This window comes from Pavona decussata, unplaced genomic scaffold, assembly GCF_977016875.1.
Source record: "Pavona decussata unplaced genomic scaffold, jaPavDecu1.1 SCAFFOLD_41, whole genome shotgun sequence".
In the NCBI taxonomy this organism is placed as follows: domain Eukaryota; kingdom Metazoa; phylum Cnidaria; class Anthozoa; order Scleractinia; family Agariciidae; genus Pavona; species Pavona decussata.
This window is the reverse complement of record NW_028145463.1, coordinates 1,914,437-1,931,690: the sequence shown is the minus strand read 5'-3', so window position 1 is coordinate 1,931,690 and position 17,254 is coordinate 1,914,437. Positions and strand designations below refer to the sequence as shown.

The 17,254-nt window shown below is 36.9% G+C and overlaps 1 protein-coding gene and 2 long non-coding RNA genes across 3 annotated transcripts; 2 read left to right on the top strand and 1 right to left on the bottom strand.

The window, feature by feature from the left end:
* The first annotated feature begins 255 nt into the window (after positions 1-255).
* Positions 256-16,149, top strand: LOC146482990 (CUB and peptidase domain-containing protein 1-like). The gene is made up of 3 exons (XM_085106613.1): positions 256-382; positions 1,327-1,519; positions 15,221-16,149. Exons 1-3 carry the CDS (start codon positions 361-363, stop codon positions 15,837-15,839), a joined length of 834 nt encoding a protein of 277 aa, XP_084962739.1. The 5' UTR covers positions 256-360; the 3' UTR covers positions 15,840-16,149.
* On the top strand, positions 8,065-11,386 carry LOC146482992 (uncharacterized). The gene is made up of 2 exons (XR_014864026.1): positions 8,065-8,575; positions 10,954-11,386. It is a non-coding gene; the product is annotated as an uncharacterized LOC146482992 (long non-coding RNA).
* LOC146482991 (uncharacterized) lies at positions 11,317-14,755 on the bottom strand. The gene is made up of 2 exons (XR_014864025.1): positions 14,210-14,755; positions 11,317-11,508 (listed from the first exon to the last, which is right to left on the bottom strand). It is a non-coding gene; the product is annotated as an uncharacterized LOC146482991 (long non-coding RNA).
* Positions 16,150-17,254: the final 1,105 nt, after the last annotated feature.

Below are 17,254 nucleotides of genomic sequence, written 5' to 3'. Positions count from 1 at the left end.
TCAAACACAACGACCCATTGTTGCACGAACTTGGTGTTGAGTCGGTGAATCCTTTCAAGGCATTGAAAATACACAAATTTCACAAAGAAGTACCATTGCATAACCGCCTTTCCAAAGAGTCAAAGAAAGAATCTAGTACATGGTTTGCTCGACAAAGAGGGCTTGAACTATCTCATATCATATAATCATACGAGGCTTGTCCTATCATGAGAACAAGAAACTTCCTAGAATAGTACTGCTACGGTTTGAACACGAATACACTGAAGTAAAGCATGAAAACGATTATATGCCCGCATAGATGGCCAAATTACTCATTTTGATTGCATTTCTTTCTCATCCTTTCTAGTGTTAGTTGTTGTCATGCTGACCAAGGCTGGAAATGGTGAGAATTCAGAATTAATCTGATTAGTGTCGTGTAGAGCAGATTTTATTGCACAACGTTTGTCTAAGAAAAATTACAATTTGCCCAGTCTATCTGGTCAACGAATTCGAATGACTTTGCAACGTCTTTTAAAAGCTCCAGTTTAGATCGACCTGTATCAAGAGACTATGGTCTCTTGCCTGTATATGCCACTATTACAAACCAGGCAGGGTCTGGAAATTAACCGCCACGAGAAACAAGTTAACAGCAAACAAAAAAAAAAATACAAACAAAAACAGCAGAAAACAGAGCAAAGTAAACTTTGAATACTGAGGTAGGCAAACGAAGTTGTCAAACAAAGCTGGCGGTTCTGTCCTCTGGAACAGCCTACACTTAGCTCGTATTTAATGATAATCAATTGCAAAATAATTTTTGTAATTTTTACATTATTTTGGGAGTAATTAATTAAATTTAAAATCCTATCTTATCATCCACCACAATACCACAATGACGGAATTCGTTAAGGAATTGGTTAGCAAATTAATATGAAATGCAATGAAAAAAAAATTAAAACTTAAATTATCTCAAAATGTTGCTATTAAATCCGCTATAAAAAAAGATTAAATAATACAAAATATTCGGTGACTTTAAAAGTTCTGACAGACGGGAACATTAATGGTTGTCATTTAAGCAGTGGTTAGTCCTGTTCCATGAAACTTGAACCTTTCAAACTTTAGCACTGCGTTTAGCGGTGGTGAAATGTAACCACAGAAATGAGTTTCTATTGCGCAGTGCAACTTTAAGTTGCCTTGAAATTTTCGTAAAAATATTTCATACAATTGATTTTAAAATGTTCGACCAACGCACAAATTAATTACCAAAACCAGTAGACGCTGTTGACTGCATACGTTTTACTCTAGTTTTCCTTTTATTCAACGCTTAATATCGGAATTTTTTTATTCCAGCATTTTGTGGATCTCGACCAAGCCATAGCCGAATTGTTGGTGGGTCAGTTTCAAGAGTCAATAGCTGGCCGTGGCAGGCAATGCTGGTCTACAATGGAAGACTCTTGTGCGGTGGATCTTTAGTGGATCGTTACTGGGTTGTGACAGCTGCTCATTGTATACATAAAAGATCATCGTCTAGATTCATAGTGAAGTAAGTGTAAAATAACGATAGGATTTCCATGAAAACTTACTCACCACATAACCCTGGTGAAAAACCTCACAGGATCTTCAAGGATCTTTAAAGATCTTCAAAGACCTGCCAAAGATCTTTAAAGATAAAGATCCTCAAAGGATCCTTATAGGATCTTTGAAGATCCTCCAAAGATCTTCAAAGATCCTGCATATGCAAGATCTTGTTATACTATCTGCAAAGATCCTCAAGGAATTGGTAAGGATCTTGCAAGGATCTTTGTAAGATCCTTGCAAAGATTCCTGCAAAGATCTTTGCAAGGATCCTTCAAGATCCTCAAAGATTTGATGAGGATCTTTGAAGAATCTTACAAAGATCCTTTTAAAGATCTTGCAAAGATCTTTGCAAGGATCCTTCAGGATCCTCAAGGATTTAATGAGGATCTTTGAAGAATCTTACAAAGATCCTTTTAAAGATCTTGCAAAGATCTTTGCCAGGAACCTCAAGGATTTAATGAGGATCTTTAAAGAATCTTAGAAAGCTCCTTTTAAAGATCTTGCAAAGATCTTTGCCAGGATCCTCAAGGATTTAATGAGGATCTTTAAAGAATCTTAGAAAGATCCTTTTGAAGATCCTGCAAAGATCTTTGCCAGGATCCTCAAGGATTTAATGAGGATCTTTGAAGAATCTTTAAAAGATCCTTTCAAAGATCTTGCAAGAGATCTTTGCCAAAATCTTCAACAATTTAATAAGGATTCTTCGAAGATCTTGCAAAGATCTTTGTCCGGATCCTCAGGGCTCCTAAAGGATTTTTAAATTAAGCTGAGTTATCTTTGACGGATCTTAAAAGGATCCTTGATAGTAAGGATCTTGCAAAGACCTTTGCCAGGATCCTTCATGAGCGTCAAGGATTTAATGAGGATGTTTGCAAGACCCCTATGATAAATAGAAAAAAAAGGTGATGGAAAATAAAAGGCCATTACACTTGCAATTACAGTGTAGGCATTTGGTAATTTATTTTATTAATCAATAAGACCATTTATTCAAATACACTTCGCAGTCCAAAGACTGAATTGCGTGTACAAATAATTAAATTGTATGAAACTGAAAAACATAAATATATATACAAAATATACAAAAAATTTAATAATTACAGGTAACATATAATAAAGAAGAATGCATAGAACTCTGCGAGAGGAAAAAGGACATTATTTAAAAAACTACATACTACTACTAATGACTAATAATAAAAGAGTTCTTTTAACGATTGGTCTTGCACACCGGAATTATAAAACGGTTATTGCTCCTAAGCTTGTGGGATGAAAGGGCAGGTGGAGGCAGCAAATTTGAGCGTTTGTGGTTTCTTGATGAAGAACTTGTTTTATAGTCATAAAAATGTTGATATTTTATACAACACCATGAACCAAGAACTAAAAAACATCACATCTTGGCTTTCATGCAATAAGCTTTCTCTAAATGTTAAGAAAACACACTTCATGGTATTTAAAACTAAAAGAAAAAAACTAGACCAAGTTTTTGAAATTAAAATAAATGATCAACAGATTGATAAGGTTAATTACACAAAATTTCTTGGTTTATATATAGATGACGAACTCTCTTGGAGAAAGCATATTGACCAAATCTCAACAAAAATAGCGAAAATGACAGGGATCATGGCCAAGGCTAGACATGTGTTATCTATCCAAACACTAAAGACAATATATAACACTATGGTGTATCCATATCTAACATATTGTGGCATAATATGGACAAGCACTTACCAAACTAGACTGAAACCGATAATTATCATACAGAAAAAATTGGTGCGGTTAATGACTTTTTCAAAATATCATGATGAATCCAAGGCGCTATTTCAATCTCTGAAAATTCTTAATATATATGAGTTAAACATGTACATATAGCACTCTTTATGTATTCATACTTTAGCAATAATTTACCAAAATATTTTAATAATTACTTTACTTTAAATAAGAATATACATAGTCATGGTACTCGTTCAGCATCAAATGTATATATTGATTACAAAAGGACAAATTATGGGAAATTTTCACTAAAATATAGGGGGGTGCATATTTGGAATAATTTACCAAATGAATTGAAATCATTACAAGGTTATAATTTTCTTAAGAGAAGCACAAAGGCTTATGTGCAAAATCAAAGTATCTTAGGTTATTAGGTTTTTAGTTTTGTTTTAGGACAAAGCAAGTATTAGAAGTAATCTATCTAGAATTATAATAAATCACCATCTGCCCTGTAATTAGTCTAAGCTTGAATAAGGGGATCTTCATAGAAAAGCTCATTGAGCTTGCTAAGATCTCCTGCCATTATATCTAAGTTAGCAGTCATAAGATTCTATTAGATTGTATTTATAATATAATGGACAAATAAAATTATATAGAGTTAAAATAGTTTGTTCGAAAGAAAGTCACACAGATCTGCCCGCTTTAGTAACAAATACATTTAATTGTCACTTTTAAAATGAAGAATCAAAATTTCTGTTTCTACTGAGTTTGAGCTTCCAGAGTAAATAATTATACCTTAAAGGTGTTGGAAAGTACAGACTGTTGACTAAAACTCTGAAAGTTGCAATAATGCAATGTCATCAATACTGCTGGTTTTTTGCTTGGAACTATTGCTTGGATGTCTCAGAGAAACGGGTACGTGGAATATGGAATTTCGTTTTGGCAATTTAAATTTGTGATATGTTGCACCAAGATTCCTGCTTTATATGGCTTCCCACCAAAGGATATAATTCAATAGACAAATAAATAAGTTTACTCAGCTGATTGTCTGATCAGTGCTTGTCATGCAGCATGATAGTGTCTTAGTGATACTCAGACTCAGTAATTCATTCTTATAAATAAAGAGTGATTTCCAATAGCTAAAAGTTTTCTCACAGTCTTCATAAAATGATTACCTTGTCGCTTTCTTGCACAATACTTCTTTTATAAAGGAAACAAGGAAACCACCGGGCCAAGAGCGGCGGCCATCTTGGATTTCCATCAGACTTGGAAGACTGGGCACGAGCAAGGCCAAATTTGGTCAGCAGCTATACACTGCAGGCTCGCAGAAAGACCGTTTCTTTTGGATTTTTGCAGGACTCAATAAAACAAGGCACATTTCCTCGGTTTTTTCTTCTTTTAAGCTAGAAAATGATGGCTTTAAGCAACAAATCGTAGACAACTACTTTTTAGAAACAGGTAGGCTTTAATATCAATGATTTTGATAAAAGGCTGGCTTGAAAATGTGATGCACAATTCAACCAAATGAATGCATGTGCTTCTGTGAATTTAGCTACAAATTCATCTGATCTCGGTTGTCGAGGTAGCCATTTCCTATTTATTTTTAAAATAAAACATTTACAAATGTTTTTATGGGGTAAGTTTGTAGTTGTAGCGCTAGTTGAGATGAACAATCATATGATTGTAGTTGTACTGAGAATCAATTGCAAGCTTTATTTGTGTGGTGACTTATTCGATCGAGTATAACATTACTTTAATTTGCCTGTGATTTGATTAAGGTTGAAGGTCATTTGGTGGAGTATTATAATGCCCACATGTACAATAAAATAGCACCATCAGTTAAAAACGAATGTGAACACTGTAATCACACAGAAGAACTGACTAAAGTGCATGATTTTTTCTCTTTTTGCTGTAGGTCTTCAACTCAATGTTGTTGCCAAGGCCGATACCCAAGACTGCAGCTTCAGAGTGTGTGAAGTCACCAAATCCTGCTCAATAAGCTAAGTCACTTGTAAGCAGGAGAGCCTATTTTTAACTGATTTAGTATGGTTATGAATTGTGACTTCTACTACTATATATACTACTCAGGAACAATGAAAAAATAAAAAATTTTGTAACTTTGAGCCTTGAATTCATTACTTGATGTTTGATAGTTTAATAGAAAATTAGCGTCAAATTGTTTTGGTCATGTAGATTACAAGCAAATTGGTACTTTTTTGTCTTTTAGCACTGTGCTTGCACAATTATTATGCCTATCAAATTTTTATAGTAGCACAACATTTGTTGATGTTGTGATTGCACTGTTTTGTTACATTATTCATTATCTAGAATATAGTTATTCCACATTTTGTGGGTCATCACGAGGGAAAAACTACAATTTTTCTGAGCCACTATAAATGTGTTAAAGTTGTGCAGACAAGGCAGTAACTTTTAAGTTTTGTTAAAGGCTGATAATTTAAAGAGGGATTTTGACTTGCACTAATGTTGCGAACAACATCTGTTGAAATTTGTTGCACTGTGTAGCCTTGTCATTAGAACTTTTGTACATAATCAGAGCTTGCTATAAGTTATTGTTTTTCTGTTATTATGTTTTCTTGTACAAACGTTTTCACTGGCAATTGTCAAACCAAATTTTAGAATAAAAATTATTACAGTTTCTTGTACATTAACATTAGGATCATGATCACCCAGGCTTAATGTTGTAGTCAAAATTTTGTCCATCATGGTTGAGGTAAAATATCCATCTGCTGAATATTATTCTTTCACAATACATATTAAAAGTTATGTTTCTATTTCTGATTTTATTTACACAAGTTATTTTGTATTGATTTAGCATTGTAGACCTACATTTATATACAAATAAATTCCTGAGTCTTAACTAAAATAAGTTAGGGATTGTTCAATAAAATTATCCCTTTTATGACATGCTGATGTTCTTTTTCATCTACATACTACATGTACATTCTCAACAGCTTATTCTGAGATTCACCAGAAATTTCAGTCACAAATGTTTTTGTGATTTTCGAAAGTTCAAAGTAGTACAAGATCTTGAAAAGGTTCATTCAAGATCCTTGAAGATCTTTTGCAAGATTATTGAAGATCTTCAAAGATCTTGGCAAGAGCTGCAAAGGATCCTGTAGGATCCTTGAAGATCTTTGGCAAGGTTATTGAAGATCCTCAAAGATCTTGAAAAGGTCTGCAAAGGATCCTTGAAAATCCTTTTAAGATCTTTGGCGACATAATTGAAGATCCTCAAAGATCTTGGCAAGTTCTGCAAAGGATCTTTGCAGATCCTCAAAGATCCTGGCAAGATCTGCAAAGGATCCTTAAAGATCTTGACAAGATCTTGGCAAGATCTGCAAGGATCCTTAAGGATCTTTGAGAATCCTCAAAGATCTTGGCCAAGATCTTCAAGGATTTTGGCAAGAAAGTTGAGGATCCTTAAGGATCTTGGCAAGGATTTTTGAGGATCCTTAAAGATCTTTGCAAGATTGTTTAAGGATCCTTAAAGATCTTCATAAGGATCCTCGAAGATCTTCATGAAGATCTTTGAGGATCTTTAAAGATCCTCGAAAGATTTTCACCAGGGAATACAATCTAACATGTGTACGACTCTGACTTGTAAAAACGTTACTAACGTTTATCAAAAACTTAAGCCGGAAAAACATCTCAGCCGACTGACAGACAGCCTAAACAGTATTTAGCATAAGTTTAGAAGCTCGTGACGATTTATCTTCCACTGCATGAATGAATAAACCACTTTTATGAAGATAGCGAATGTCAAAACCCATAAACGACATTTGATCGTGACAACATATAAAAGGCACCTTTAGCAACTCAGATTCTCAGTCTGCGATGGCGACGGTGACCGGAAGTAGGACTTTTTTTTGGTAGACGTCTTACATTTTGGTAGGCAGCCGTCCTCCCTGCGCGTGGACGCGAGAACAGCAAGTTTTGCTTTCTCCACAAAACATGAGTACAATTTTTTCTTCCAGGTAGTCAATATCTACCATTTCTTTCTTATTTCATTTCCGAAAGCCTTAACACGAACTAGGCAACATACAGTTAGAATTTGGTTTTACTACTTGCCTACTGGCCCATGTATTAATTTCCAATTAATACATTAGGAAATACCAGTGATTGGATTTCAGGGGATGAACCTTTTTACGTCCATTGTAAGCAACTCCCTGAGCAAGTCCTTTTCTGTAGGTCGGCCTGACGGTTCCATGGACGAATCCGAAGCAATTTTTAAGCGGAGCTACTTTCTTCGAGATGGAATCAGTATAGCACTGGGGGGCACGAGGATTTAAGATATTTCTATTCTATTCTGTTATTAGGTGTTCGTGGGTTTTGTAGATGTAGTTTAAGGTGTGATTTGTTATAAGGCATAACAGATGCCGGTCTCCCAAATCGAGGAATCATGTCACTTACCTGCAAGGATAGGACACTCTTCTCAAAAGCATACACAGTCCTTCAATGCTGTCGCACACACTCCTTTGTTGACAGTGGAAAGTCGGAGGCATTTGCAGTGCTTCAGCAAAGCGAGGACTTTTTTTTTTATTCGGCTGAATTGATGTCATCGAGATTGATCGTGTCATATTGCTGTTATAAAAAATTAGGATTTTTGGATGTATAAGCGTATGTGATAAAGAAGGACAAACTCTTTATCGTAAACAACATAGCCAAGTAAGAGCAATTACTGAATGCTCTTAAATTAATTCATCTTCAAGCCTTTGAGTTTTGTTTTGCAAGGCACAAGCGACAAGTGACGACCAGGGGCGGGGCAGAAGACTCATCAAATTTTTGTATCTGAATCATCCAACAAAAGTTGACGTCACATCCGGTCAAATTGGCGCCCAGCAGCCTGTCTCGGCGAAGTCGAATGATGGCGTCCGGGTCAGGCTTGATTTCTTCGGATTTTTGAGCCATCCGTATCAGGAATTGTGAACTGTGGATATGAAAGATGTTGTAAAGATATTGCTTTGACTTCATGAGCAAGGGCTTTCCAAAGAAGTGATTTTTTTCTATTGTTTTGACGGAAAATACGAGACAGCTAAGCGTCGTGTCATGGCGAAAATTTCACACTCTCAAAACGAGTGGCGTTCAGACTTTTGGTTCTTGTGGCTTCTGATCGTTCGAAAGCTGAAATTTTAATAGCCTATCCCATGTGCAACATAATGGAGGAGACATCGTCAGTCATAGTTTGCAGTGTTAACATCGGGAACCTAATTATCACTCGACGTGAAGTGTTGGAAGCCTGTATCATTGGAGCTGTTCCAATTGTCTTCGTTGTAAGAGACTCGTAATCTTCCAGGTGAGTAAATGTAGTTATCTTCATTTCCAGTTCTTTTCTGCTGACGTGAGTACCTTTACATGTGGGCTTTAGAGTAATAAGTCGGTTTTGTGCTTCGTAGTTCTTTAATAAAGACGCAAGTGACGTTCAATTAATAAATAGCTATAGTAATTCTCTTATCTGAAATGCATTCATATTATGTTGTCCTGCCAGTGCAGGCTTGAGGAGGGGCTTGAGTCAGAAAATGTATCTGCGTGGCCTGGTTCATATTGCTAGTGTGAGACAGTTGTTAAAGTTATTGATGTCAAGCCATCTTAAACAATAAATTAAATAGCATTATTGCGAATGACATTATTTCTCAAGTATTGAATACCCGGGGGGGGGGGGGGGACACTTGACCCATGTTTGGGTATAGGGGTGCTGCTGGGGGTTTGAAACCCTGACCCTGTTTAGGACGAAAATAACCTTAAATACCTACCCTGTGTAGGACAGCGCCCTCTATTTTAAGACCCTATTTAGGACAAAGGACAACATCTATCTCTTGTGTTACACACGTGTTTATTGGCAATAGTAATAACAAAGGCCCACTGTCACTTACCGGACGTGATGTTCCACGCATTGAAACGCGAACACCAATCACAACAGATAAAATAATACACTTCGTAGAAGCGATGGCAAAAAAATCCCAAAATTTCGCATTAACAGCTGTGAACCTTAAGTGGAAACTTAATTGACGTGAAGCATTGTTCACTAAAATAAATACAGACTAACATCTCTGATTTCAGATTGCCAGATACAAGACGACAGTCTTGCAACCATACCCTGTCTAGGACGGGTCCAGGACAGACTCGCTTGAAATTATATACCCTGTTCAGGGCAGAGACGCCAAAACCATACCCTATCCAGCGGCACGTCCCCGTATAGCCCATATAGGGGAGTACCCCCCCCCCCCCCCCGGATTGAATAATGAAAGAAACAACCCCTTCACCCTTTATCTCATCTGCACTCTCACCACTTGGGTGCTCATGGGTTAAGGCTTTTTATTTGCACTATAATTATGCACATGTGACATCAAATTGTGGTAAGAACAAACAGTATGCCACAAGCCACAGACAAGTGGCATGACTGATGTTCTTACCTTGTTTTGAAGTCCTCTTTGGGTTATCAAAGGACACATGGAAGGCCAAATGGACTTTGAAAACTCTTTATGGCTGACAATGTCATTTGTACATCAAATAATTATTTGCCAGTTATTTCAGTTATGTTAGTTGGTGCCAAATATTTAAGGGTGGGGAATTGTCTTTTTCTCTGTGTCCAAGGTTCGGGAAGAGAACTTAAAGTAGAAAAATATACATGTATATCTGCAAATTCCTGGAGGTTATCTATCAGCAGAAATTGACCCATACATTAAGTTCTAATTACATTGAAATTCAAAGTTCATTTTGACAAGGAATATTGAGTTCTGTTCAATATTCAATGAAAAATCAAAAGTTCAATAACCACACAGTCAGTTCAAAAACCACACATCAGTTCAGTGACAGTAGACCTCAATTATTGTAAGAATAACTACAGGTGAGAGGTTTTTTATTCCAATGGGACAGATAAGAGGAGAGGGGAGGGGAGAGGGTTTTACGGGAGCGTGGTCCATATTTAGAGTAGGCAGAAAGTACAAGTGAAACTAACAAGTATCTATGTATTACAAATAATGGTAACAGGCTTACATGCATTTAAAAATCTATTGCCCACTTATCCATTGTTTTGTTTGTCTTTGTAATCATATTTGGCAACAGCTGCCCAATAATGTAGCTTTTTCTTGTACATAGTTCTACTTCCTTCTTGTCAATGATGCAGATTAGTGGTCCGTTGGTAAATTTGTAAAAATCTAGAAGTCCTATGGTTCATTGAAAATCAAAAAGTCAAATGACCATAGCAATAGTTCAAAAAACACACATCAGTTCAGTGACAGTAGGCTTATGTAAGAAAAACTATAGGTGATGTGTTTTCAACTTTCTCTTCTTCATGTTTGTCAAGGATGCAAATGAGAGGCCTGCTTGTAAATTTCATATTAGTTCAATTCAAAGAAGGCTTAAAAATTCAATCACCACACCAAAACAACAAACCTCCCACCCCCCCCCCCCCCCCAAAAAAAAAGGGGGAGGGGATTATATAAATATATATATTTGTTAACCACCTGGGTGATAGCAGACCTCAAAATTAAGAAAATGTACTGCTGTGGGTGTTTTTAGTTCAATGGATCTTGCAGGTAGGGAAAGGGAAGGAAGTGGACAAATATGTTTGCATTATAATAGGGTTTATAAGTTATATTACCATAGTTTAGAATTTTCCTTACCTGCATGAAATTTTTAGGGATTTAATGTTTTTAATTATTTTATTTTTAGAGATTCAAACAAAAACTCAAAAGGAAAGAGACCGGCAAATCCCCCTAAAACAGCTAGAAAGGAAACAGACATCGAACGGAAAAAAGCAACAAGACTGGAAGAAACTGCGATGGCCATACAGTTAGCAGAAGACAAGGAGGAGCTTGTTAAAAGGGAAACAGGGATTGTGGCAATTGAAAGAAGAGTCAAGAGACAAGAAGAGTCGGTTAAAAAGTAAAGCGAACATATTAAAAAAAAAAAAACAGTAATGGAGGCCCAGTGGGTGGCTGCCCAGCTAAGGCATATGGCTGGTCAGCTTGACTGACCAAATTTTGGATCATAGGAATACGTCAATGTAATCAAACATGATGCTGTACACCAATGTGAAAATTATTGTCAGCAGACATTTATTAGACTTTGACACAGTAAATTATAATAAATCATATACACTGTAGCTAAGTGGCCATTGCAGTTACTCCCAGTCTTGTCGCATTCTTCCTTTTGCTGTCTGTTTCCTTTCTTGCCGTCTCAGGGGGATTTGCTGGTCTCTTTCTTTTTGAGTTTTTGTTTAAATCTCTAAAAATAAAATAATTAAAACGAAAAATTAAAAACAGTACATCCCTAAAAATTTCATGTAGGTAAGGAAAATTCTAAATTAAATTATGGTAATATAACTTATAAAGCCTATTAATATAATGCAAACATATTTGTTTGGAATTGGAATTTTATATAAACTTAGATACTATGTCTCTATGAATACGCTTAAACAACTATACTATATGCTCATATATCCGTATTGAAATTACGGGTCAATGAGCTGGGGTACTGCATGCCAAACAAAATTAAAAAAAGATAAAAATAAGCCATATTACTGCCTTCACTGCATCTTCTTTGCACACAAAAGAGATAATGCAACATTTTACTCTAGATATTAGAAATCCTTAAGCTAGAGAACATTTTTAAGTTGAAAATTGGTTCCCTTGTGCATAAATTACAATACAATTAAAAAAACACCCCCTGCAATCCATGATCTTGTTTCCCTAGCTTGTGATATCCATAAATATAATATCAGATTTGCCACTAGTCAAAACCTGTACAGACCATTTTCTAGAACTAATTATGGTTTAGCACGGTTTACAGTAGTGGCATCACAAACCTGGGAAACAATTCCAATGGAAGTTAAGTGTCTGCGCCACAATGTTTTTTTTTTCAAACTTTTTCTACTTGATAGCCAAACATTAACAATATTAAAAAAATTTAACGCATACTATATACTTATATATTTGCTGTAAACACTTTTTTCCTTACTGTTGTATTTTCATCTCCCAAGCCTAATTTAACTAGCAGAGCTCTTCAATCAGTATTATCAATTCTACTTTCCCCTATTTTATTTAATTGCACAGAGGTATTTTACAATAACTGTTCAAATTCCGGCGCGCTGATTGGTTCATAGCTATTGTCTATAAAAGTACAGACAATAAAAATGACGTCAGATGTAACGCACGCTTTTTCAACGAAAAAAAATTGCCAATTCCGCTCGTACTTTTTCCATGTTATTGTAAAAAACAAATTGGCAGCAGTTTTCTTATAGACCATAAAATAACGCCATAAAATGTCCAAAACTTGGCTGTGAAACCACGAGCCTGTGGCTCGTGGTTCCACTTGGGTTTTGAACATTGTTTGACATCATTTTATTGTCTATAAGAGTAAAGACCATAGAAAACTGCTGTCAATTTGTCAAGTGGCTAACACGAAAGCCTTGCTCCTTTGACCACTATGCACTTCTTCCGTAGAAGGTAAAATCATTCAATAAAGTGCTCTCCACGTTTAATTTTTTCTTACTATAAAATACATTGTATTTCGTTGTAATAAGTGTGAATAAAATTGAATCGAATTCAATTAAATTGTCCACTTCCTTCTCTTTCCCTACCTGCAGGACCCATTGAACTAAAAACACCCACACCAGTAAATTCTCTTTATTTTGAGGTCTGCTATCACCCAGGTGGTTATAAATAAATATATATACATTTATATAATCCCCCCCTTTTTTTGGCGGGGTGGGGGGTTTGTTGTTTTGGTGTGGTGATTAAATTTTTAATTTTGTTTTGGTGTGGTGATTAAATTTTTAAGCCATCTTTGAATTGAACTAATCTAAAATTTACAAGCAGGCCTCTCATTTGCATCCTTGACAAGCATCAAGGAGAGAAAATTGAAAACACATCACCTATAGTTTTTGTTACATTGGTCTACTGTCACTGAATTGATGTGTGGTTTTTGAACTGATGGTGTGGTTATTGAACTTTTGATTTTTCATTGAATTGAACAGAACTCAATATTCCTTGTCAAAATGAACTTTGAATTTCATTGGTTCAAAGGAGACAATGTTATTTGAACTTAATGTATGGGTCAGTTACTGCTGATAGATAACCTCCAGGAATTTGCAAATATATATATATTTTTTTACTTCATGTTCTCTTCCCCAACCTTGGACACAGAGAAAAAGACAATTCCCCACCCTTAAATATTTGGCACCAACTAACATAACTGAAATAACTGGTAAATAATTATATGATGTACAAATGACATTGTCAGCCATAAAGAGTTTTCAAAGTCCATTTGGCCTTCCATGTGTCCTTTGATAACCCCCCCCCGGTGGGGGGGGGGGTACTCCCCTATATGGGCTATACGGAGACGTGCCGCTGGATAGGGTATGGTTTTTGGCCTCTCTGCCCTGAACAGGGTATATAATTTCAAACGAGTCTGCCCTGGACCCGTCCTAGACAGGGTATGGTTGCAAGACCGTCGTCGAGTATTTGCAATCCGAAATCAGAGACGTTAGTCGGTATTTATTTTATTGAACAATGCTTCACGTCAATCGAGTTTCCACTTATGGTTCACCGCTGTTAATGCGAAATTTTGGGATTTTTCGCCATCACTTCTAGGTAATGTATTATTTTATCTGCTGTGATTGGTATTCGCGTTTCAATGCGTGGAACATCACGTCCGGTAAGTGACAATGGGCCTTTAAATGTTATTACTAATGCCAATAAACACTTTCTGACTCAAGCCCCTCCTCAAGCCTGCACTGGCAGGACAACATAATATGAATGCATTTCAGATAAGAGAATTACTATAGCTATTTATTAATTGAACGTCACTTGCGTCTTTATTAAAGAACTACGAAGCACAAAACCGACTTATTACTCTAAAGCCCACATGTAAAGGTACTCACGTCAGCAGAAAAGAACTGGAAATGAAGATAACTACATTTACTCACCTGGAAGATTACGAGTCTCTTACAACGAAGACAATTGGAACAGCTCCAATGATACAGGCTTCCAACACTTCACGTCGAGTGATAATTAGGTTCCCGATGTTAACACTGCAAACTATGACTGACGATGTCTCCTCCATTATGTTGCACACGGGATAGGCTATTAAAATTTCAGCTTTCGAACGATCAGAAGCCACAAGAACCAAAAGTCTGAACGCCACTCGTTTTGAGAGTGTGAAATTTTCGCCATGACACGACGCTTAGCTGTCTCGTATTTTCCGTCAAAACAATAGAAAAAAATCACTTCTTTGGAAAACCCTTGCTCATGAAGTCAAAGCAATATCTCTACAACATCTTTCATATCCACAGTTCACAATTCCTGATACGGATGGCTCAAAAATCCGAAGAAATCAAGCCTGACCCGGACGCCATCATTCGACTTCGCCGAGACAGGCTGCTGGGCGCCAATTTGACCGGATGTGACGTCAACTTTTGTTGGATGATTCTGATACAAAAAAACTGCCAGGCGGTATGGAGTGTTCTCCCCCGCCCCTGGTGACGACGTTTCCGTCGGGGAAAGCTAAAAGTTTTTCGGCGGGAAAAACCCAGACTCCACCCCAGTCTTCATCAGTCACAGACGTCGCCGTCGTCTTTGAAAAAAGTCAATGCTAAAGCTCCCTCATATAAATCAACACGGTGACCAGAAAACTCATTTGGTGAAAGTTACATAAGCAACTATTCAAAGCGTTCTATTTGCAACAAAAGCAAGACAGGGAATAAATATTACTGCACCTTTCATGACGATTGTAGACGTGAGGTCAAAGGCCTCAATCTGTTATTCCAAAATATCATAACGGAGGAAACCTTAATTTTATAAATTGAAACAAGGATGGTTGGCTTAATTTTTTCAACTTTAGTTCACAACGACCATTTACATGCAATTCAACACTCACTTCTTGTAAGGTTGACTTCATACGTTACCCTTTTGCTCAATATTTGCTGTGTACATTTTAGGTTGGGAGCTCACTACAGAACAAACGGAAGTGTTGCAACTGAGCAGGAAGTCGCTGTTGCCAAAATCATTAAACACGAAAACTACAGTAGACCACTGTCCGAAAGCAACGATATCGCCCTTATGAAACTCGCAAAACCCGCAGCTCTTGGGAGAGGTATTGGACTTGTTTGTATGCCAAATGTCAGTCATCCTCTTCCTTTTGATAACAATTTGAAGAAATGCTGGATAACAGGCTGGGGAACGCTAACTTACCAAGGTAGTTCGCCAAATGTACTCATGGAGGCTCCTGTGCCATTGGTATCGAGAGGACGTTGTGTCCGTGCGTATCCTCATCAGATTGATAACACGATGCTTTGTGCTGGTAGAGATCAGGGTGGAGTCGATTCTTGTCAAGGTGATAGTGGTGGGCCTTTGGTGTGTGAGTTCAACAACACGTGGTTTCTTGAGGGAATCACGAGCTGGGGTTATAAATGTGCAAGTCCTGGAAAGTACGGAGTCTATACCTATGTTAGAAACTTTATACCATGGGTTTCCAAGAATATGAATCAAAGTAAGTATTTCGTGGAACAATTGTTTGGAGAGACGTTACCAGCCTCGGAAATTCGGATTAAATTGTGAAGAACTGAAAAACAAGCGTTTTCGTTAGCGAAAGGTCACCTCAAACATTTGCTTTCGGTCGGTGGGTGAAAATACGTCGTTAAATGGAGAAAAAAAGTAGTCAACAGCAGCTCGTAAATTTGGGGAATTAGTTTAAATTTTCAGCTGAAGAATCCAAAGAGTAAAAATGTGTAAGGGTACACAAATTTTCCTTTTAAAAGGCCACAATATTTTGTAGGAACGCAGGCAACAACATTTTTACTCTTTTTCTTTGACGTTGTTGAACGCATTCTTCGACTGATAGTCCCTGATTTTTGAACTGTTACCAAAACCTCAAAAATGCAAGTTAACTTCACCTTTTACTTTAGCAATACTAAGTTTTATTACATGAACAATTGGGATATCGTAAATAGCCATGAATTGTACACGTGGCCGATTGATAGGCCTGCAAACTCTATCTTGTGGGCATCTCAGCTATTTTTCTGCAAATTATCTAATGTAAGCTCAGTTTTACCTACCCCGTTTAAATTTGCAGGCCTATTCTCTAGGTAGACATTTTCCAAGTCCTTAATTCGTTCTCAGGAAAATTAAGACATGCCGGTCTCTAGTTATTTACTGGAAAAAGCGAGGGGGTGGTCTATCTAATGAAGATTTAACCAGAACATCGTGAGACTTCAGAAGCGTTATATTTTTCTAAAATGTCATCACATCGACATGCATGATATATGTAAATTAGGTCACGTGACCTGTTTCGGCCGCAACATTCATGCAAACTTTCCAGCAAAAATGGCACCACTTTTTATTGCATCTTGGAGGTTGCCCGTAGTTTTAAAACTTTCCGAGTATTAGGCACTTCATTTCTTCATTTATCGGCCGCGAAATCGGAGGCTCTGTTTCAGCCTTCAAACTGCTGGCAGCAATAACATTTACCCGGCTATATTTCAGTGTTAACAAGCCCATAGGCCATAGCTTGCACACAAGAGTTTCTTGACCACGCTGACAGTGAACGGTCAAGAGAACAGAGTGAACCACACATTTGGGCGGGAAAACGTAAAAGTTTGACACCTGAAACTCAGACGTTTGACGTCACGTGAAAACATGTTTTGGGCGCGTGCGTTCATGGGTAGATGCAATCGAGGGTAACTGATTTATCGTTTATATATGTACAAATAATAACTACAAAAGGGGGATTAACGAAATTTCGAGGAATCGAGCACATGTTAACGAGCATACGAGCAGTTGCAAAAATTTTGCGAGCACAAGCAAGTGAGCACCCGTGTAATTCTTGCGAGCAATTCGAGCAAAGGCCAAATTTTGCGAGCACTTTTAAATTAAATGGGACCATTCGATACACCTACCATGCTAATTTGATTTATTCCTTATATTCAAAATTGGAACCACCTCGCATTGTATAATAAACAGTACTACAGGAATGT